Source organism: Bombina bombina, chromosome 1 (assembly GCF_027579735.1).
Source record: "Bombina bombina isolate aBomBom1 chromosome 1, aBomBom1.pri, whole genome shotgun sequence".
NCBI lineage: Eukaryota > Metazoa > Chordata > Amphibia > Anura > Bombinatoridae > Bombina > Bombina bombina.
Window position 1 is genome coordinate 1,112,011,207 of NC_069499.1, and position 24,710 is coordinate 1,112,035,916.

At 40.6% G+C, this 24,710-nt stretch overlaps 1 protein-coding gene across 1 annotated transcript in view; it reads right to left on the minus strand.

Moving 5' to 3' along the window:
* The window catches only part of SRCIN1 (SRC kinase signaling inhibitor 1), a 412,206-nt gene that overhangs the window by 188,395 nt on the left and 199,101 nt on the right, over positions 1-24,710 (minus strand). Inside the window, exon 4 of the mRNA XM_053697741.1 lies at positions 1,172-1,370. Coding sequence (XP_053553716.1) covers positions 1,172-1,370 — 199 coding nt within the window. The remainder of the gene's footprint in view (positions 1-1,171; positions 1,371-24,710) is intronic.

Here is a 24,710-nt window from a genome sequence, read left to right on the forward strand (position 1 = left end):
CATTTGTCAACCCTCTTCTTTATTTGTTCTGTCCCCCGCATCCAGTCCTGTCCCTCCTGAATCCCATTTCTCTATGGCTATGGTGTATCAGTTCAGGGTGAATTTTGCTCAAATGAAAGCCCCCACAGAGAATGTAGTTTTAAGTTAAAGGGACATAAAACCCAATTTTTTTTTCTTTCATGATTCAGATAGAACATACAGTTTTAAATAACTTTCCAATTTACTTCTATTATCAAAATGTCTTTGTTTTCTTGTTATCATTTGTTGAAATGCAGGAATTGTCTGCAGCAGTTTTGGAACAATGTTATACATTAGCACGAGCACTAGATGGCAGCTCTATGTCCTGTCATGTTAGTGCTCCAGACATGTCTAGATATCTGTTCAACAAAGAATAACATGATAACAAAGCAAATTTGGTAATAGAAGTAAATTTGAAACTTTTTGAAAAATGTGTTCTCTGTCTGAATCATGAAATAAATATGTTGGGTTTTTATGTCCCTTTAAGCTTCAACAGAACTAAATAAAGCCATAAAATCGTTGTGAGCAGTCAACCTCTCCTTAAAGGGACATTCCAGTCAAAATATAAATGCACATAGATTTATTGTATTTTTGAATAGAAACATATTTTCAATATACATGTATTGGCAAAAAATGCTTCTATTAAGAATTATCACCGTTTTAGTATAAACTTGTTTCTCTGCATGTGCATGTGAAGCATAGCTAGATATTCTCACTGCACCCACATTTTAAATAATGCAGTTGCTTAAATCATCAGTGGGGATTGTATCATATCAGCAATAAACAAATTGAGTCATTACCAGATGGTACAAGCACCTTAGGCTCTCCAAACAAGTGTTGTGTTTAAAATGCTAGTGCACACTGCATACTTAAATACACTTTTGAAACAGCTATAGCTTTTATAAGAAGCCTTTTTGCTATTGCGTGTATATTACAAAAATGCTTCTGTTCAATACCGAAATGCACTTGTGTGGTTTCCTATTTTGGCTGGAATATCCCTTTAACCAACACTTGCTGTAATATGGCCGTTTGTCCTGCCTGTTATTACCTTCTCTATGTATATACCAAGAACACTCTGCTCCTTGTCCCATGCACATTATTTTCACTTTGCTGCCCATGCTACCCTGGGGTCTGTGTAGGTCGCACCACCTACCTGACATCCTCCAGCTCATAGAAGACATTGCGGGACTCATCCTTGATCAGTATAGCAGCGCTATGTGACTTTAGCATTCCCATGGTGAGTTTCTGCTGGAACATGTGCACTATTAGTGCATGTAGTGTGTCCATGCTGCTAATTTCATGCGTGATGTGCACTCGCCTTGTTTCATCGCCATACTGAAGGAACAGTACACCTGTAGCAAAACAGGATCACAATTGGGTCATTTCAAACTATAAAAACACCCTAAAACAACATAAGTCTTTTCTATGCTTCTGATCAGAATTCAAGCTTTCTTTTTCACCTAAACAAATGTAATTTTAGCTCACTTAAATGTTTTTATGGACACTTGGGGCTGGAGCGTGTACTTTTTATACTACTTACGTTGGAACTCTATGTGTTTAACCCCTGCAAAGAGGTTAAACACATAGGTAAAGTAGAATAGCAAAGCAGCTCTAATGCTTGCTGAACACAGACTGTCATTGATGGGGTTGTGCGATTGACTTTGCCACCTGGCTTACTGTCTGTTTCCTGCTTAGAACAAGAAGTTCTCGGAGGTCCCCAAGTAGGACTTTATCTATGTGTTTAACCTAGGAATTAAACACATAACATTCCAGTGTGGGTAATGCAAAAATGACATGCTCTAACAATTTACAACATGCCATTTTTCACTAAAATGCGCCTTTATAATGACACCAATGTTTCTTAAAACCCAACATTTTTCTTTCATAATTCAGACACAGCTAGATTACGAGTTTTGAGCGATATAGGGATTTTAACGACCGCCACAAAAGCAACGTTATTTCACCTCACTATAGTGCTGGTATTACGAGTTTTAAAAAAGCAGGCTTGTGCGGAGCGAAATGGTTGTGTTGAGCTCCATACCGCACTGAAAACAAGCACTGCTTTGAAGTGCTTGTGCACAATTTCCCCATAGACAGCAATGGGGAGAGCTGGCAAAAAAAAGCCTAACACCTGCGATCGTGGAATGAAAAGCTCCATAATGCAGCCCCATTGATGTCTATGGGGAATTAAAAAGTTATGTTTAAACCTAACACCCTAACATAAACCCGAGTCTAAACACCCCTAATCTGCTGCCCCCAACATCGCCGCCACCTACATACAATTATTAACCCCTAATCTGCCGCCCCCGACATCGCCGCCACCTACATAAAACTATTAACCCCTAATCTGCCTCTAAAGTTAACCCCTAAACCTCAGGCCTCCTACATCACTACCACTAAATAAATCCATTAACCCCTAAACCTAACCCTAACGTAACCCTAACCCTAATGTAACCCTAACTTTAACATAATTAAAATACAGCTAAACTAAAGTTACAATTAATAACTAAACAATACCTATTTTAAACTAAATACATACTTACCTGTGAAATAAAACCTAAGCTAGCTACAATATAACTAATCTAAGCTAGCTACAATATAACTAATATCACTACCTAAGCTAGCTACAATATAACTAATACTGAAGCTTGCTTAGGTTTTATTTTTATTTCACAGGTAAGTTTGTATTTATTTTAACTAGGTAAACTAGTTAGTAAATAGTTATTAACTATTTACTAACTAGCTAGTTAAAATAAATACAAACTTTCCTGTGAAACAAAACCTAACCAGCCTTACACTAAAACCTAACATTACAAAAAAAAACAACACTTAAATTACTAAAAATAAAAATAACTAAATTACATAAAAAAACAAACACTAAATTACAAAAAAATAAGAAACAAATTATAAAAAATAAAAATGACACAATAGTACACACCGATCAAGCAGGGTTTGTGCCGCTCAGGGAGACCAGAGACAACACCATTAGAGCCCTACGCTTAGTAGAACAAGCTAATGCTAAGAATATACCCGTTGTCCTGGTCTCCACTGATGCGGAAAAAGCCTTTGACAGGTTAAATTGGATGTTTTTACATAGAACTCTATATTATTTTGGCCTAGGGGACACAATGATTAAAAGGGTGTTCCACTTATATTCTGAACCCACAGCTAAAGTCTGAACGAACAAATGGAGTACTATCAACAAGCTTCCCTATATCAAATGGAACGTTACAGGGATGTCCACTATCCCCTATACTATTTGTCTTAACAATGGAATCCCTGGCGTCCCATATTAGAGCTAATCCCAACATTATTGGAGTACCCATTGGTCCTAATAACTACAAAATATCAATGTTCGCTGATGACGTCTTGCTCACCCTTTCCTCTCCTAAAAAATCAATACCATCACTTTTAGCGGAATTCGACACCTTTGGCAAAATATCAAATTTCTTAATTAATAAACAGAAATCCGAAATTCTAAATATTTCCCTCCCTCAACATGAATTTCAACACCTACAGACTATATGCCCATAAAAACTCCAAACCTCACTGAAATACCTTGGTGTTCTGTTAACCCCCACCATCCCACAATTTTTTATAATAACTATAAACCTTTATTCACGTCTATTCAACATCTCCTACGCACATGGCAAGACAAACCGCTTTCCTGGTGGGGGAGGATTCAAGCAATAAAGATGACCACACTACCTAAAATACTTTACATCTTCCAAACCAAACTTCAAAGGCTCATCAACACCTTTATATGGGGAAAGACCCGCCCCAGTGTGAGTGCAGCAACCATATACAGACCTTTGAGAAAGGGAGGACTAGGTGTCCCAAAGCTAGAAATTTACTACCGAGCAATAGTACTACAACACATATTAGATTGGCATAGCAAGAGTGAGGCTAAAGCATGGGTCTCGCTAGACCCGCAAATATTAAAGGCCCCCAACCCAGGGACAATCTGCTGGATTCCCGCCAAGCTAAGACCACCGATATGCCAAAAATCACCCCTATATAACCATATATTCCACGTATGGGACTAAACTTTCCACGCCACAGTCCCCCCTAACCCCAATATCCCCAAACATGAAATTCACGGAAGGATATGCGACGATAGGAAAACCAGTAGTAACATGGGAAATACCCTACACCATACCCATCATAAAGTTCTTAGATAAAGGAAAATTAAGGCCAAGGACCGATATGCAGGACATACTGGATGGTACCTTCACTTCTTGGCTTAAACATTCCCAGTTGCACCACTTCCTGCATAATAACCACTCTAAACACAACCTTACGAGGGCTCCCACCCCCTTTGAACACCTCTGTCTGACAGCCATCCCACCTAGGGGATCTCTCTCCTTATAAAAAACAATACTTGAAGCTGCCAGCCAACCCCAGCTACCATCCTACACAACACAATGGCATAACGAATTAGGTATACACCTAGAAGATGGGGAATGGGAAAAAATTTACAATAACACTTGTAAATCCTCCACATCCTCAAGATTATTAGAACTAAACTTCAAAGTACTCTTACGCTGGTACCTAACGCTGACTAGACTACATAAAATATACCCCTCCTCGTCTCCACTTTGCTGGAGAGGATGCGGAGCTAGCGGCACTGCGTTACATATGTGGTGGCAATGCCCCAAAATCTTCCATTTTTGGAAAGAAATTGAACTAACACTAAGGTCATTACTTGAACCAGGCTTTAGTTTAACACTTGAGATAGCTCTTTTAAATAAAAGCACAAACTGCAAATGTAGAATACGCACTACAAATTTGCTTAAACAGTGCCAAAATACTTATAGCGCAAAACTGGAAGTCGCCGCTGGCACCCACTCGCCAACAGTGGACACAAAAAATGGATGACACTCTCCCTTTAGAGCAATATGGCTATTATATTCGTAATAAACTACCGTTATTCTTAGACGTCAAGTTCTATTGGGAATTTGTGAGAGGCCTCCATAGTACTACTCCTGACAATCCCATCGCCACACATTCATAATTGAGGAACAAGACTGTAACCTACAACACAATATGTTAATACATGTAGACCTAAATGAATAGGAAACTGAACCTGTATGTATCTGCTCACTATACTTATGCTGTTATTTTTGTTATTTTTGTTGTAATTGTTATTGGTATGGTTATATTTATCAGACATCTGTATGCATACCCATAAGAATAGATCTCATATTCTTTGAACTCTATACCTGGACTTAACCACCTTATCCGATATGGTTTCCAGACAAAGAAGAACTCTAATCCCAATGTAACAATGTAGCTCTTTACCTGTACATTAATATGAAAAGTCATTGGTATATTGTAAATTTTATATTTGAAAACTAATAAAAACCAAGTTTAAAAATAAAACAAACAAACAAAAAAATGAATTACACCTAATCTAATAGCTCTATCAAAATAAAAAAGCACCCCCAAAATAAAAAAAACCCTAGCCTACAATAAACTACCAATGGCCCTTAAAATGGCCTTTTGTGGGGCATTGCCCCAAAGAGAACAGTTTTTTTACCTGTAAAAAAATTACAAACACCCCCCCAACAGTAAAACCCACCACCACCACAACCAACCCACCCACCCAAATAAGATAACTATAAAAAAAAACTAAACTAACCATTGCCCTGAAAAAGGCATTTGTATGGGCCCTGCCCTTAAAAGGGCATTTAGCTCTTTTACATGCCCAGACCCTAAACTAAAAATAAAACCCACCCAAAAAACCCTTAAAAAACCTAACACTAACCCCCGAAGATCCACTTACAGTTCTTGAAGTCCCGCTTGAAGGATCGATCCAGCCGGCAAAGTCATCATCCATGCGGCAAGAAGTCTTCATCCAGGCGTCCTCTTCTATCTTCATCCAGCCGACGAAGTCCTCATCCAGACGGCAAGAAGTCTTCATTCAGACGGCATCTTCTATCTTCATCCATCTGGCGCGGAGCGGGTCCATCCTGAAGACATCCGGCGCGGAGCATCTTCTTCATACAGTCTCCGCCGTACACTGGAACTTCAATGCAAGTGACGTCATCCAAGATGGCGTCCCTTGCATTCCTATTGGCTGAAAGATTTCAATCAGCTAATAGGATTAGAGCTGCTAAAATCCTATTGGCTGTTCCAATCAGCCAACAGGATTGAGCTCTCATCCTATTGGCTGCTCCAATCAGCCAATAGAATGAGAGCTCAATCCTTTTGGCTGATTGGAACAGCCAATACGGTGATAGCTCAATCCTATTGGCTGATTGGAACAACCAATAGGATTTTAGCAGCCCTAATCCTATTGGCTGATTGAAATCTTTCAGCCAATAGGAATGCAAGGGATGCCTTCTTGGATGACGTCACTTGCATTAAAGTTCCAGTGTATGGCGGAGACTGTATGAAGAGGAAGCTCTGAGCCAGATGTTTTCAGGATGGACCCGCTGGACTTCGCCGGCTGGATGAAGATAGAAGAGGCCGTCTGGATGAAGACTTCTTGCCGCATGGATGATGATTTCGTCAGCTGGTTGGATCCTTCAAGCGGGACTTCAAGAACTTTAAGTGGATCGTCAGGGGTCAGTGTTAGATATTTTTAAGGGTTTTTGGGTGGGTTTTATTTTTAGTTTAGGGTCTGGGCATGCAAAAGAGTTAAATGCCCTTTTAAGGGCAATGCTCATACAAATGCCCTTTTCAGGGCAATGGGGAGCTTAGTTTTTTTTAGATAGTTATTTTATTTGGGGGGGTTGTAGGGGTGGTGGGTTTTACTGTAGGGGGGTGTTTGTATTTTTTTTACAGGTAAAATAGCTGTTATCTTTGTGGCAATTCCCCACAAAAGGCCCTTTTAAGGGCCATTGGTAGATTATTGCAGGCTAGGTTTTTTTTTTATTTTGGGGGTGCTTTTTAATTTTGATAGGGCTATTAGATTAGGTGTAATTCTTTTTTATTTTTGATAATTTGTTTCTTATTTTTCGTAATTTAGTGTTTGTTTGTTTTTTGTAATTTCGTTTTTTTTTTTTGGTAATTAGATACTTTTTGTAATTTTTAGAGTAATGTTAGGATTTTTTTTTTAATGTGTAGTTTAGTTTAATTTAATTGGTAGTTAGTTTAATTGTAGTTTAATAATTATCTTAGTTTAATTGTTAGTTTAAAATTAATTTATTTAATTTGACAGGTAAGTTTTAATTTAATTTAAGATAGGGAAACAGTAATTTTAATATAAAGTTAGGGGGTCATTAGGTTTAGGGTTAATAGTTTATTTTAGTATATTTCGATGTGGGGGGGATTGCGGTTTAAGGATTAATAGGTTTATTATAGCGGCGGTGTGGGCGGACTGCAGATTAGGGGTTAATAATATTTAAATAGTGTTTGCGATGCGGGAGGGCGGCAGTTTAGGGGTTAATAGGTTTATTATAGTGGCGACGATGTTGGGGAGCGGCGGAATAGGGATTAATACATTTTAATAGTGCAGCAATGTTGGGAGCGGCAGATTAGGGGTTAATACATTTATTATAGTATCTGCAATGTGGGAGGGCCTCAGTTTAGGGGTTAATAGGTAGTTTATGGGTGTTAGTGTCCTTTTTATCACTTTAGTTATGAGTTTTATGGTACAGCTTTGTAACGTAAAACTCATAACTACTGACTTTAGATGGCGGTACGGATCTTGTCGGTATAGGTTGTACCGCTCACTTTTTGGCCTCTCAGGCAAACTCATAATACCAGGGCTATGGGAGTCCCATTTTAAAAGGACTTTTTTAAAAGTGTGGTACTGACGTTGTGTGACAGGCTAAAAGGTGTGCGGTACACCTATATCGACAAGACTTGTAATAGCAGTGTTAGGGAAAATGAAGTGTTATGGGCCATAACGCTGCTTTTTCACTCATAACGCCAAACCAGGGGCGTATTTAGGTTTTGTGCTGCCCTAGGCACTCAAAATTCTGCTGGACCCCCCCACCCCCACCCCAGGTTTAAGGTCTTTTTTTAGACATACTATTTTTGGGGCATGGGTGTAAAAAATTTTTACAAATAATGTCTTTTTAAGTAGATGTTCACCAGGGCTAGCATTCACTCTGGTCACACACACACACATATATATATAATATCTGCTTGGATAAATATGTAATGAATATACAAACTGGCCTTTAAAAATACTTAAAAAATACAACAGTAGTTATGATAGGTGCCTAAAGAAGATGTATTGAAGGGAGAAAGGCATATGCTGGTTCACAGTGGTCACGTTGTAGTGCACACTGCACTGTGTAGTCTGTGTGAGTATCAATCACGTGGTGGAGCCTCCACTGTCCCCACGTCATGCGCACCCACATACAATCTCATAGGATAGCAATAGCTGGGCCCTGGTTGATTTAGCCCCCCGGGCATCCACTGTCCCCACGTCATGCGCACCCACATACATTCTCATAGGATAGCAATAGCTGGGCCCTGGTTGATTTAGCCCCCCGGGCATCTAATTTTAAACAATTTTCCAATTTACTTTTGTCCTAAATTTTGCTTTGTTCTCTTGGTATTCTTAGTGGAAAACTAAACCTAGGAGGTTCATATGCTAATTTCTAAGCCCTTGAAGGCCGCCTCTTCTCTCAGGGCATTTTGACAGTTTTTCACCACTAGAGGGCGTTAGTTCACGTGTGTCATATAGATAACACTGTGCTCATGCAAATGGAGTCCCTATGAGCCAGCACTGATAGGCTAAAATGCATGTCTGCCAAAAGAACTGAAATAAGGGAGCAGTTTGCAAAGCCTTAGATACAAGATAATCACAGAGGTAAAAAGTGTATTTATATAACTGTGTTGGTTATGCAAAACTAGGGAATGGGTAATAAAGGGATTATCTATCTTTTAAAACAATAAAAATGGTGTAGACTGTCCCTTTAATATATATTTTACTTCTGTGATTACCTTGGCTCCTATTTATCAAAGGTCTTGTGGACTTGATCTGCTAAATGCGGAGAGCAATACGCTCTCCGCATTTAACATTGCACCAGCAGCTCACAAGAGCTGCTGGTGCAACGCCGCCCCCTGCTGATTCGCGGCGGCCAAAAGGAAGGTGTCAATCAACCCGATCGTACTCGATCGGGTTGAATTGCAGCGATGTCTGTCCGTCTGCTCAGAGCAGGCGGACAGGTTATGAAGCAGCGGTCTTTAGACCGCTACTTCATAACTGGTGTTTCTGGCGAGTCTGAAGACTCGCCAGAAACACAGGCCCACAAGCTCCGTACAGAGCTTGTTAAATGGGCCCCCTTGTATCTAATCCTCTGCAGACTGCCCCTAATCTCAGTGCTTTTGACAGACATGCAGTTTAGCCAATCAGTGTAGACTCCTAAATAAGTCCACGGGAATGAGCACAATGTTATCTATATAACACACATGAACTAGTACTGTCTAACTGTAAAAAACTTTCAAAATGCTCTGAGCTAAGAGGTGGTTTTCAATGGTTTAGAAATCAGTTTGAGTCTACCTAGGTTTATCTTTTCAAAAATACCACCAAGGGAACAAAGAAACAAAGCAAATTTAGGCCTAGATTTAGAGTTCGGCGGTAAAAGGGCTGTTAACGCTCCGCGGTTTTTTTTCTGGCCGCACCATAAATTTAACTCTGGTATCGAGAGTTCAAACAAATGCTGCGTTAGGCTCCAAAAAAGGAGCGTAGAGCATTTTTACCGCAAATGCAACTCTCGATACCAGAGCTGCTTACGGACGCGGCCGGCATCAAAAACGTGCTCGTGCACGATTCTCCCATAGGAAACAATGGGGCTGTTTGAGCTGAAAAAAAACCTAACACCTGCAAAAAAGCAGCGTTCAGCTCCTAACGCAGCCCCATTGTTTCCTATGGGGAAACACTTCCTACGTCTGCACCTAACACTCTAACATGTACCCCGAGTCTAAACACCCCTAACCTTACACTTATTAACCCCTAATCTGCCGCCCCCGCTATCGCTGACCCCTGCATTATATTATTAACCCCTAATCTGCCGCTCCGTAAAACGCCGCCACCTACGTTATCCCTATGTACCCCTAATCTGCTGCCCTAACATCGCCGACCCCTATGTTATATTTATTAACCCCTAATCTGCCCCCCACAACGTCGCCGACACCTACCTACACTTATTAACCCCTAATCTGCCGAGCGGACCTGAGCGCTACTATAATAAAGTTATTAACCCCTAATCCGCCTCACTAACCCTATCATAAATAGTATTAACCCCTAATCTGCCCTCCCTAACATCGCCGACACCTACCTTCAATTATTAACCCCTAAACTTCCGATCGGAGCTCACCGCTATTCTAATAAATGGATTAACCCCTAAAGCTAAGTCTAACCCTAACACTAACACCCCCCTAAGTTAAATATAATTTTTATCTAACGATATAAATTAACTCTTATTAAATAACTTATTCCTATTTAAAGCTAAATACTTACCTGTAAAATAAATCCTAATATAGCTACAATATAAATTAGAATTATATTGTAGCTATTTTAGGATTAATATTTATTTTACAGGTAACTTTGTAATTATTTTAACCAGGTACAATAGCTATTAAATAGTTAATAACTATTTAATTGTTACCTAGTTAAAATAATAACAAATTTACCTGTAAAATAAATCCTAACCTAAGTTATAATTAAACCTAACACTACCCTATCAATAAATTAATTAAATAAACTACCTACAATTACCTACAATTAAACCTAACACTACACTATCAATAAAATAATTAAATAAACTACCTACAATTAACCTAACACTACACTATCAATAAATTAATTAAACACAATTGCTACAAATAAATACAATTAAATAAACTAGCTAAAGTACAAAAAATAAAAAAGAACTAAGTTACAGAAAATAAAAAAATATTTACAAACATAAGAAAAATATTACAACAATTTTAAACTAATTACACCTACTCTAAGCCCCCTAATAAAATAACAAAGCCCCCCAAAATAAAAAATTCCCTACCCTATTCTAAATTAAAAAGGTTACAAGCTCTTTTACCTTACCAGCCCTGAACAGGGCCCTTTGCGGGGCATGCCCCAAGAATTTCAGCTCTTTTGCCTGTAAAAGAATAAATACAATACCCCCCCCCCCCAACATTACAACCCACCACCCACATACCCCTAATCTAACCCAAACCCCCCTTAAATAAACCTAACACTAATCCCCTGAAGATCTTCCTACCTTGTCTTCACCATCCAGGTATCACCGATCCGTCTTGGCTCCAAGATCTTCATCCAACCCAAGCGGGGGTTGGCGATCCATAATCCGGTGCTCCAAAGTCTTCCTCCTATCCGGCAAGAAGAGGACATCCGGACCGGCAAACATCTTCTCCAAGCGGCATCTTCGATCTTCTTCCATCCGGTGCGGAGCGGGTCCATCTTGAAGCAGGCGACGCGGATCCATCCTCTTCTTCCGATGTCTCCCGACTAATGACGGTTCCTTTAAGGGACGTCATCCAAGATGGCGTCCCTCGAATTCCGATTGGCTGATAGGATTCTATCAGCCAATCGGAATTAAGGTAGGAATTTTCTGATTGGCTGATGGAATCAGCCAATCAGAATCAAGTTCAATCCGATTGGCCGATCCCATCAGCCAATCAGATTGAGCTCGCATTCTATTGGCTGATCGGAACAGCCAATAGAATGCGAGCTCAATCTGATAGGCTGATTGGATCAGCCAATCGGATTGAACTTGATTCTGATTGGCTGATTCCATCAGCCAATCAGAAAATTCCTACCTTAATTCCGATTGGCTGATAGAATCCTATCAGCCAATCGGAATTCGAGGGACGCCATCTTGGATGACGTCCCTTAAAGGAACCGTCATTAGTCGGGAGACATCGGAAGAAGAGGATGGATCCGCGTCGCCTGCTTCAAGATGGACCCGCTCCGCACCGGATGGAAGAAGATCGAAGATGCCGCTTGGAGAAGATGTTTGCCGGTCCGGATGTCCTCTTCTTGCCGGATAGGAGGAAGACTTTGGAGCACCGGATTATGGATCGCCAACCCCCGCTTGGGTTGGATGAAGATCTTGGAGCCAGGACGGATCGGTGATACCTGGATGGTGAAGACAAGGTAGGAAGATCTTCAGGGGATTAGTGTTAGGTTTATTTAAGGGGGGTTTGGGTTAGATTAGGGGTATGTGGGTGGTGGGTTGTAATGTTGGGGGGGGGGTATTGTATGTTTTTTTTTACAGGCAAAAGAGCTGAACTTCTTGGGGCATGCCCCGCAAAGGGCCCTGTTCAGGGCTGGTAAGGTAAAAGAGCTTGTAACTTTTTTAATTTAGAATAGGGTAGGGAATTTTTTATTTTGGGGGGCTTTGTTATTTTATTAGGGGGCTTAGAGTAGGTGTAATTAGTTTAAAATTGTTGTAATATTTTTCTTATGTTTGTAAATATTTTTTTATTTTCTGTAACTTAGTTCTTTTTTATTTTTTGTACTTTAGCTAGTTTATGTAATTGTATTTATTTGTAGGAATTGTGTTTAATTAATTTATTGATAGTGTAGTGTTAGGTTAATTGTAGGTAATTGTTGGTAGTTTATTTAATTATTTTATTGATAGGGTAGTGTTAGGTTTAATTATAACTTAGGTTAGGATTTATTTTACAGGTAAATTTGTTATTATTTTAACTAGGTAACTATTAAATAGTTCTTAACTATTTAATAGCTATTGTACCTGGTTAAAATAATTACAAAGTTGCCTGTAAAATAAATATTAATCCTAAAATAGCTATAATATAATTATAATTTATATTGTAGCTATATTAGGATTTATTTTACAGGTAAGTATTTAGCTTTAAATAGGAATAAGTTATTTAATAAGAGTTAATTTATTTCGTTAGATAAAAATTATATTTAACTTAGGGGGGTGTTAGTGTTAGGGTTAGACTTAGCTTTAGGGGTTAATCCATTTATTAGAATAGCGGTGAGCTCCGATCGGAAGTTTAGGGGTTAATAATTGAAGTTAGGTGTCGGCGATGTTAGGGAGGGCAGATTAGGGGTTAATACTATTTATGATAGGGTTAGTGAGGCGGATTAGGGGTTAATAACTTTATTATAATAGCGGTGCGGTCCGCTCGGCAGATTAGGGGTTAATAAGTGTAGGCAGGTGTCGGCGACGTTGAGGGGGGCAGATTAGGGGTTAATAAATATAATATAGGGGTCGGCGATGTTAGGGGCAGCAGATTAGGGGTACATAGGGATAACGTAGGTGGCGGCGATTTGCGGTCGGAAGATTAGGGGTTAATTATTGTAAGTAGCTGGCGGCGACGTTGTGGGGGGCAGGTTAGGGGTGAATAAATATAATACAGGGGTCGGCGGGGTTAGGGGCAGCAGATTAGGGGTACATAAATATAACGTAGGTGGCGGTCGGCAGATTAGGGGTTAAAAATTTTAATCGAGTGGCGGCGGTGTGGGGGGACCTCGGTTTAGGGGTACATAGGTAGTTTATGGGTGTTAGTGTACTTTAGGGTACAGTAGTTAAGAGCTTTATAAACCGGCGTTAGCCAGAAAGCTCTTAACTCCTGCTATTTTCAGGCGGCTGGAATCTTGTCGTTAGAGCTCTAACGCTCACTGCAGAAACGACTCTAAATACCGGCGTTAGAAAGATCCCATTGAAAAGATAGGCTACGCAAATGGCGTAGGGGGATCTGCGGTATGGAAAAGTCGCGGCTGAAAAGTGAGCGTTAGACCCTTTAATCACTGACTCCAAATACCAGCGGGCGCCCAAAACCAGCGTTAGGAGCCTCTAACGCTGGTTTTGACGGCTACCGCCGAACTCTAAATCTAGGCCTTAATGATTAAAGTAAATTGGAAAGTTGTTTAAAAGTGTATGCCCTATCTGAATCATGAAATTTTAATTTTGACTAGACTGTCCCTTTAAGTATTACTTCCCTTCCCACAAACCCCAGTCATTCAACTGAAGGTAATGGAGAAAAAGGAGTAACACAAAGGTGTAGAGGTGCCTGAGGTTTAGTCAAAAAATAACTGTCTAAAAATAAAGGGCGGGGTCGTGGACTCACCATATCCGGAAAGACAGAAATTTATCAGGTAAGCGTAAATTTTGTTTTCTTTCCTAAAATATGGTGAGTCCACAACGTCATCAATTACTGTTGGGAACTAATACCCAAGCTAGAGGACACAGATGACTAGGGAGGGACAAGACAGGCAGACCTAAACAGAAGGCACCACTACTTGAAGAACTTTTCCTCCAAAAGAAACCTCGTCCAAAGCAAAACAATCAAATTGATCAAATTTGAAACAAGTATGCAAGGAAGACCAAGTTACAGCCTTGCAAAACTGATCCACAGAAGCTTTATCTGTGAAAGCCCAAGAAGAAGACAGAGGAACCGCAGGGCACTGCATGTGACACCAAAGAGGCTTGGGACATTTGAGGAGAAAGCTGCAGCCTTGCCTGAACAGCATTATCCTAGGAGACATTGGGCTCAGGGGACAACCATCTATCCTAACATAGAATAGCTCTAGTTAGTCAAGCAGCACAAAAAAAGTATAGGCCAAACAATTTTGCCTCCTAGGCATAATAAACATTTATTACAAATAACTGCCATAAATATATTCAAATTGCAAAAATATTTATACAATTAGGTTACTGTTCTAGCCCAAAGGAAGAAACATAATTTATGCTTACCTGATAAATTTATTTCTCTTGTAGTGTATTCAGTCCACGGGTCATCATTACTTCTGGAATATATTCCCTTCCCAACAGGAAGTTGCAAGAGGATCACCCAAGCAGAATTGCTATATAGCTCTTCCCCTCACATGTCATATTCAGTCATTCGACCGAAACTAGACGAGAAAGGAGAAACTATAGGGTGCAGTGGTGACTGGAGTATTAATGAAAATTTAGAACTGCCTTAAAAAGACAGGGTGGGCCGTGGACTGAATACACTACAAGAGAAATAAATTTATCAGGTAAGCATAAATTATGTTTTCTCTTGTTAAGTGTATTCAGTCCACGGGTCATCATTACTTATGGGATACCAATACCAAAGCTAAAGTACACGGATGATGGGAGGGACAAGGCAGGAACTTAAACGGAAGGAACCACTGCCTGTAGAACCTTTCTCCCAAAAACAGCCTCTGAAGAAGCAAAAGTGTCAAATTTGTAAAATTTTGAAAAGGTGTGAAGCGAAGACCAAGTCGCCGCCTTGCAAATCTGTTCAACAGAGGCCTCATTCTTAAAGGCCCAGGTGGAAGCCACAGCTCTAGTGGAATGAGCTGTAATTCTTTCAGGGGGCTGCTGTCCAGCAGTCTCATAGGCTAAACATATTACGCTACGAAGCCAAAAGGAGAGAGAGGTTGCCGAAGCTTTTTGACCTCTCCTCTGTCCAGAGTAAACGACAAACAGGGAAGAAGTTTGACGAAAATCTTTAGTTGCCTGTAAATAGAATTTCAGGGCACGGACTACGTCCAGATTATGCAAAAGTCGTTCCTTCTTTGAAGAAGGATTAGGACATAATGAAGGAACAACAATCTCTTGATTGATATTCCTGTTAGAAACTACCTTAGGTAAAAACCCAGGTTTAGTACGTAGAACTACCTTGTCTGAATGGAAAATCAGGTAAGGAGAATCACAATGTAAGGCAGATAACTCAGAGACTCTTCGAGCCGAGGAAATAGCCATCAAAAACAGAACTTTCCAAGATAAAAGTTTAATATCAATGGAATGAAGGGGTTCAAATGGAACTCCTTGAAGAACTTTAAGAACCAAATTTAAGCTCCACGGGGGAGCAACAGTTTTAAACACAGGCTTATTCCTAGCCAAAGCCTGACAAAAAGCCTGGATGTCTGGAACTTCTGCCAGACGCTTGTGCAAAAGAATAGACAGAGCAGAGATCTGTCCCTTTAACGAACTAGCTGATAAGCCCTTTTCCAAACCCTCTTGGAGAAAGGACAATATCCTAGGAATCCTAACCTTACTCCATGAGTAACTCTTGGATTCGCACCAATACAGGTATTTACGCCATATCTTATGGTAGATTTTCCTGGTAACAGGCTTTCGTGCCTGTATTAAGGTATCAATAACTGACTCGGAGAAGCCACGCTTTGATAGGATCAAGCGTTCAATCTCCATGCAGTCAGTCTCAGAGAAATTAGATTTGGATGATTGAAAGGACCTTGCATTAGAAGGTCTTGCCTCAGAGGTAGAGTCCATGGTGGACAGGACGACATGTCCACTAGGTCTGCATACCAGGTCCTGCGTGGCCACGCAGGCGCTATCAGAATCACCGATGCTCTCTCCTGTTTGATCTTGGCAATCAGTCGAGGGAGCAGAGGAAACTGTGGAAACACATAAGCCAAGTTGAAGAACCAAGGAGCTGCTAGAGCATCTATCAGCGTCGCTCCCGGGTCCCTGGACCTGGATCCGTAACAAGGAAGCTTGGCGTTCTGGCGAGACGCCATGAGATCCAGTTCTGGTTTGCCCCAACGATGGACCAGTTGAGCAAACACCTCCGGATGGAGTTCCCACTCCCCCGGATGAAAAGTCTGAGGACTTAGAAAATCCGCCTCCCAGTTCTCCACGCCTGGGATGTGGATCGCTGACAAGTGGCAAGAGTGAGACTCTGCCCAGCGTATTAACTTTGAGACTTCTAACATCGCTAGGGAACTCCTGGTTCCCCCTTGATGGTTGATGTAAGCCACAGTCGTGATGTTGTCCGACTGAAATCTGATGAACCTCAGTGTTGCTAACTGAGGCCAAGCTAGAAGAGCATTGAATATTGCTCTTACATCCAGAATATTTATTGGGAGGAGTTTCTCCTCCTGAGTCCACGATCCCTGAGCCTTCAGGGAGTTCCAGACTGCGCCCCAGCCTAGAAGACTGGCATCTGTTGTTACAATCGTCCAATCTGGCCTGCGAAAGGTCATGCCCTTGGACAGATGGACCCGAGATAACCACCAGAGAAGAGAATCTCTGGTCTCTTGATCCAGATTTAGTAGGGGGGATAAATCTGAGTAATCCCCATTCCACTGGCCCAACATGCACAATTGCAGCGGTCTGAGATGCAGGCGCGCAAATGGCACTATGTCCATTGCCGCTACCATTAAGCCGATTACTTCCATGCACTGAGCTACTGACGGGCGTGGAATGGAATGAAGGACACGGCAAGCATTTAGAAGTTTTGATAACCTGGTCTCCGTCAGGTAAATTTTCATTTCTACAGAATCTGAGTCCCTAGGAAGGAGACTCTTGTGAGAGGTGACAGAGAACTCTTTTCCACGTTCACCTTCCACCCATGCGACCTCAGAAAAGCCAGAACTATCTCTGTATGAGATTTGGCAATTTGAAAGCTTGACGCCTGTATCAGGATGTCGTCTAGATACGGAGCTACCGCTATACCTCGTGGTCTTAGAACTGCCAGAAGTGAGCCCAGAACCTTTGTAAAGATTCTCTGGGCCGTGGCCAACCCGAAGGGGAGAGCTACAAATTGGTAATGCCTGTCTAGAAAGGCAAATCTTAGGAACCGATGATGATCTTTGTGAATCGGTATGTGAAGGTAGGCATCCTTTAAGTCCACTGTGGTCATGTACTGACCTTCTTGGATCATGGGTAGGATGGTCCGAATAGTTTCCATTTTGAATGATGGAACTCTTAGGAATTTGTTTAAGATCTTTAGGTCCAAAATTGGTCTGAAGGTACCCTCTTTCTTGGGAACCACAAACAGATTTGAATAGAATCCCTGTCCTTGTTCCGTCCGCGGAACTGGGTGGATCACCCCCATTACTAGGAGGTCTTGTACGCAGCGTAGAAATGCCTCTTTCTTTATCTGGTTTTCTGATAACCTCGAAAGATGAAATCTCCCTTGAGGAGGAGAAGCCTTGAAGTCCAGAAGATATCCCTGAGATATGATCTCCAACGCCCAGGGATCCTGGACATCTCTTGCCCACGCCTGGGCGAAGAGAGAAAGTCTGCCCCCCACTAGATCCGTTTCCGGATAGGGGGCCAACCCTTCATGCTGTCTTAGAGGCAGTAGCAGGTTTTCTGGCCTGCTTGCCCTTGTTCCAGGACTGGTTAGTTTTCCAGGCCTGTCTGTAACGAGCAACGGTTCCTTCCTGTTTTGGGGCGGAGGAAGTTGACGTTGCTCCTGCCTTGAAATTTCGAAAAGTACGAAAATTAGACTGTTTGGCCTTTGATTTGGCCTTGTCCTGAGGTAGAGTATGACCCTTACCTCCAGTAATGTCAGCGATAATCTCTTTCAAGCCGGGCCCGAATAAGGTCTGCCCCTTGAAAGGAATATTAAGCAATTTAGATTTAGAAGTCACATCAGCTGACCAGGATTTAAGCCATAACGCTCTGCACGCCTGGATGGCAAATCCGGAGTTCTTAGCCATTAGTTTGGTTAAGTGTACAATGGCATCAGAAACAAATGCGTTAGCTAGCTTAAGTGCTTTAAGCTTGTCCATAATTTCATCCAATGGAGCTGAGTGAATGGCCTCTTCCAGAGACTCAAACCAGAATGCCGCAGCAGTGACAGGCGCAATGCATGCAAGGGGCTGTAAGATAAAACCTTGTTGAACAAACAGTTTCTTAAGGTAACCTTCCAATTTTTTATCCATTGGATCCGAAAAAGCACAACTATCTTCCACCGGGATAGTGGTACGCTTAGCTAAAGTAGAAACTGCTCCCTCCACCTTAGGGACCGTCTGCCATAAGTCCCGTGTAGTGGCGTCTATTGGAAACATTTTTCTAAATATAGGAGGAGGGGAAAAAGGCACACCAGGTCTATCCCACTCCTTGCTAATAATTTCTGTAAGCCTTTTAGGTATAGGAAAAACATCAGTACACACCGGTACTGCATAGTATCTGTCCAGCCTACATAACTTCTCTGGAATAGCATCTGTGTTACAGTCATTCAGAGCCGCTAAAACCTCCCCTAGCAATACACGGAAGGTTCTCAAGCTTAAATTTAAAATTAGAAATTTCTGAATACGGTTTCCCTGGATCAGATCCGTCACCTACAGAGTGAAGCTCTCCGTCCTCATGTTCTGCAAACTGTGACGCAGTATCGGACATCGGCATAACTTCCCCCTCGTTGTCTGGTGATAATTCCTTTATAGATAAAGACTGACCTTTATTATTTAAAGTGAAATCAATACATTTAGTACACATGATTCTGTGGGGCTCCACACAGGCCTTTAAACATAGTGAACAGAGAGACTCATCTGTGTCAGACATGTTTAAACAGACTAGCAATAAAACTAGCAGACTTGGAAAACACTGTAAATAATTTTACAAGCAATAAAGAAAAACGCTACTGTGCCTTTAAGAAGCACCAAAAACTGTCACCGTTGAAATAACAATGAACCAAATCAGTTATAGCAACAAAATTTTCACAGTAAATGTATTAAGTTAGCAGAGCATTGCACCCACTTGCAAATTGATGAATAACCCCTTAATACCCAAAACGGTTTTCTGTAAGCAGTACAGAAAAAAACGTTTTTTAATACAGTCCAAACACCACTGTCACAGGTCTGCTGTGACTGATTACCTCCCTCAAAATGACTTTTGAAGTCCCTTAAGCTCTCTGAAGACGACCTGGTTCATGCAGGAAGAAGCAGGAAGATTAAGCCTAAATTTTTACTGCGTCAAAAAAGCGCTAAAATAGGCCCCTCCTACTCAATATTACAACATAGGGAGTTTCAGTTAACTGTTTCTATGCAGAAAAAAAACGGTCAGCCATGTGGAAAAAATTTTGCCCCAATAAGTTTTTATCACCAAAGTACCTCACAAAAGATTAAACATGCCAGTAAAATCGTTTTAAACCTCCTTTTGTTAAGAAGTATAAATTTCTATTGATAAGCCTGATACCAGTCCTCCTACTGCATTTAAGGCTTATAACATCACTTCAGTATTAATAGCATTTTCTCAGTCAAGTTCCATTCCTCAGAAAATTACTTTACTGTATATATTTAAATCAGCCTGTTAACAGTCGCTTTCACTGTAATAAAGGCTTTACTTACATTACATTGGTATCAGCAGTATTTTCTTAGTCAATTCCATTCCTTAGAAAAATAATTTACTGCACATACCTCATTTGCAGGATTCCCCGCACGCTATTCCCTTTCTGAAAGTTACCCCACTCCTCAGAATGTGCGAGAACAGCCAGTGGATCTTAGTTACTTCTGCTAAGATCATAGAAAACGCAGGCAGATTCTTCTTCCAAACACTGCCTGAGAAATAAACAGCACATTCCGGTGCCATTTAAAATAACAAACTTTTGATTGAAGAAATAAAATAAGTATAAAAACACCACAGACTTCTCACAACCTCCTAACTAGACTGAATATGACATGTGAGGGGAGGAGCTATATAGCAACTCTGCTTGGGTGATCCTCTTGCAACTTCCTGTTGGGAAGGGAATATATTCCATAAATAATGATGACCCGTGGACTGAATACACTTAACAAGAGAAAACGATTTTAACAATTTTTAAATCAACTCTCCTGTCTCTTTAAGAGAATTTATTCTGGGCTCTTAAAACTCACTTATAGCAAAACAATTGTGAGTCCTAGTTGTACAATTATGATAGACCGAGCGGACAATAAAGCAATCCGCAACCAAGTAACCAGGAGAGACAATTACTGCACGCTCCTGGCTCGCTGTCGGAACACCAAAGACCCGCTCCACTCAGCAATTTAAAAGCGGAAGAGCGGTTAAATAACATCTGGGTTCAGTAACTGCGCAGATAGAATTAGAATGTGAGTGTACTAAAAGACCGGCAAACATTTTCAAGGGTTCCCTAATTAAACAGCGATAACACTTGTATGGGGTAGAAACAGATCCAAAATGTACAAGCCTATAAGGATCGTTTCCAATCCACACTCTTGTGACCGTAACATTTACTCACCGGAATGAATAACTGAATCACAGATTTCAAACTTAAAGGAGCAAAGAGCCGCTGCTGCAAGCCCTTTAAATTCAAAGAGGGATTGTCTCTTCCAAAACACATTCCACATACTTGTAACTAAAATAAAAATAAAATAAAAATGAATGCCATCATTAATTATTTGTATGTGAAAAGATCTGCCTGAGCAACAATAGAGGGTTAACCCCTTCCTGTACATAGAAGAGGTTATCCCCTCAAGTCTCCATATCACCATGCATAAACTGCTGGCCCACTGCCAATAAAAGATCCTCCATTAATGATCTTTAGTTCCAGAATAAAGTGCAGAGAGTCTCCTTAACCCTTTTAGTGTCACTCTTCCAGCCCCAGAAGACTAAAAAGCACGTACCTGCAGTCTAGCCATCTGGCAGGAGGACGGCTTAGAAAGAGAAAGAACAGAGTAAACCTACTCTGGCTTTTTATACTATGGGCAACAAATATGTTAGGAAAATGCAGCAAGGCCCAACTCACAAGTTCCTAACTGCTTTAAAGCCACCACTGCCCTTACTGAAGAGATTAACATGGAGTACGGCTAGACCCAAAAATCTTTGTTGAAACAAAGGAAATTCAATTTTCTTCAGACACCAAAACTTCACCTCCTCCAGAGTCAAAGAGAATGTCTGGGGTTTGTGGGAAGGGAAGTAATACTTAACAGTTTAACTGTGGTGCTCTTTGCCTCCTCCTGCTGGCCAGGAGTGATATTCCCAACAGTAATTGATGACGTCGTGGACTCACCATATCTTAGGAAAGAAATTGGGTTGAATGTTTCTTTAAATCTATATGTCATGAACTTGGTACAGTCATTTTAACTGGATTGGTGAAGTAATTTTAGCTGTAGAACTATTTTAAAAACAACTTTGACATATTTATAATTTGCATTTATTTAAAATCTACTGAACCAAATACATTTTTTCAGGGTTTGCAATAATTGCCAGTTAAAGGTAAACTCTTAAATTCCAGCCAAATGTATTAAACCATTGAAGAGTGATAATCATCTGAAAAACAGCATTTAACAATGACAAACGGCCAGATTACGAGTTTTGCATTATGAGCTGTGCGGTGCTAACGTGCAGTTTTTTCTCACCGTTCACTTACCTGCAGCGCTGGTATTACGAGTTTTTACAAACCCGGCGTTAAAAGGCAAGAAGTGAGCGTAGAGTAAAATTAAGCTCCACACTACACTCCAATACCAGCGCTGCTTAAGTCAGTGGTGAGCTGGTTGTACGTGCTCGTGCACGATTTCCCCATAGACATCAATGGGGAGAGCTGGCTAAGAAAAAGTCTAACACCTGCAATAAAGCAGCGTAAAACTCAGTAACACAGCCCCATCGATTCCTATGGGGAAACCAAATTTATGTTTACACCTAACACCCTAACATGAACCCCGAGTCTTAACACCCCTAATCTTACACTTCTTAACCCCTAATCTGCTCCACCCGACATCGCCGACACCTACATTATATTTATTAACCCCTAATCTGCCGCCCCCAATGTCGCCGCCACCTACCTACACTTATTAACCCCTAATCTGCCGCCCCCAACGTCGCAGCCACTAGTCTAAATTTAATAACCCCTAAACCTAAGTCTAACCCTAACACCCCCTAACTTAAATATAATTTAAATAAATCTAAATAAAATTAATATCATTAACTAAATTATTCCTATTTAAAACTAAATACTTACCTATAAAATAAACCCTAAGCTAGCTACAATATAACATAGTTACATTGTAGCTAGCTTAGGGTTTATTTTTATTTTACAGGCAAGTTTGTATTTATTAAATAGCTATTAACTATTTAATAACTACCTAGCTAAAATAAATACAAATTTACCTGTAAAATAAAACCTAACCTAAGTTACACTAACACCTAACACCACACTACAATTAAATCAATTACCTACATTAAATAAAATTAAATAAATTAAATTAGCTAAATCACAACAAAAAAAAACAATAAATTACAGAAAATAAAAACAAATTACAAGATATTTAAACTAATTACACCTAATCTAATAGCCCTATCAAAATTAAAAAAGGCCCCCCAAAATAAAAAAAAACCTAGCCTAAACTAAACTATCAATAGCCCTTAAAAGGGCCTTTTGGGGGCATTGCCCCAAAGAAACCAGCTCTTTTACCTGTAAAAAAAACATAATTTATGCTTACCTGATAAATTCCTTTCTTCTGTAGTGTGATCAGTCCACGGGTCATCATTACTTCTGGGATATTACTCCTCCCCAACAGGAAGTGCAAGAGGATTCACCCAGCAGAGCTGCATATAGCTCCTCCCCTCTACGTCACTCCCAGTCATTCGACCAAGGACCAACGAGAAAGGAAAAGCCAAGGGTGAAGTGGTGACTGGAGTATAAATTAAAAAATATTTACCTGCCTTAAAAACAGGGCGGGCCGTGGACTGATCACACTACAGAAGAAAGGAATTTATCAGGTAAGCATAAATTATGTTTTCTTCTGTTAAGTGTGATCAGTCCACGGGTCATCATTACTTCTGGGATACCAATACCAAAGCAAAAGTACACGGATGACGGGAGGGATAGGCAGGCTCTTTATACAGAAGGAACCACTGCCTGAAGAACCTTTCTCCCAAAAATAGCCTCCGATGAAGCAAAAGTGTCAAATTTGTAAAATTTGGAAAAAGTATGAAGCGAAGACCAAGTTGCAGCCTTGCAAATCTGTTCAACAGAGGCCTCATTCTTGAAGGCCCAAGTGGAAGCCACAGTTCTAATAGAATGAGCTGTAATTCTTTCAGGAGGCTGCTGTCCAGCAGTCTCATAAGCTAAACGAATTATGCTACGAAGCCAAAAAGAAAGAGAGGTAGCGGAAGCTTTTTGACCTCTCCTCTGCCCAGAGTAAATGACAAACAGAGAAGACGTTTGTCGAAATTCCTTAGTTGCCTGTAAGTAAAATTTTAGAGCACGGACTACATCCAGGTTGTGCAGTAGACGTTCCTTCTTTGAAGAAGGATTTGGGCATAAAGAAGGAACAACAATCTCTTGATTGATATTCCTGTTAGTAACTACCTTAGGTAAGAACCCAGGTTTAGTACGCAGGACTACCTTATCCGAATGAAAAATCAAATAAGGAGAATCACAATGTAAGGCTGATAATTCAGAGACTCTTCGAGCCGAGGAAATAGCCATTAAAAATAGAACTTTCCAAGATAACAACTTTATATCAATGGAATGAAGGGGTTCAAACGGAACGCCCTGTAAAACATTAAGAACAAGGTTTAAACTCCATGGTGGAGCAACAGTTTTAAACACAGGCTTAATTCTGGCCAAAGCCTGACAAAAAGCCTGGACGTCAGGAACTTCTGACAGACGTTTGTTTAACAGAATGGACAGAGCTGAGATCTGTCCCTTTAATGAACTAGCAGATAAACCCTTTTCTAAACCTTCTTGTAGAAAAGACAATATCCTAGGAATCCTAACCTTACTCCAAGAGTAACCTTTGGATTCACACCAATATAGGTATTTACGCCATATCTTATGGTAAATCTTTCTGGTAACAGGTTTCCTAGCCTGTATTAAGGTATCAATAACTGACTCAGAAAATCCACGTCTTGATAAAATCAAGCGTTCAATTTCCAAGCAGTCAGCTTCAGAGAAGTTAGATTTTGATGTTTGAAGGGACCCTGTATCAGAAGGTCCTGTTTCAGAGGTAGAGACCAAGGTGGACAGGATGACATGTCCACCAGGTCTGTATACCAAGTCCTGCGTGGCCACGCAGGTGCTATTTAGAATCACTGATGCTCTCTCTTGTTTGATTCTGG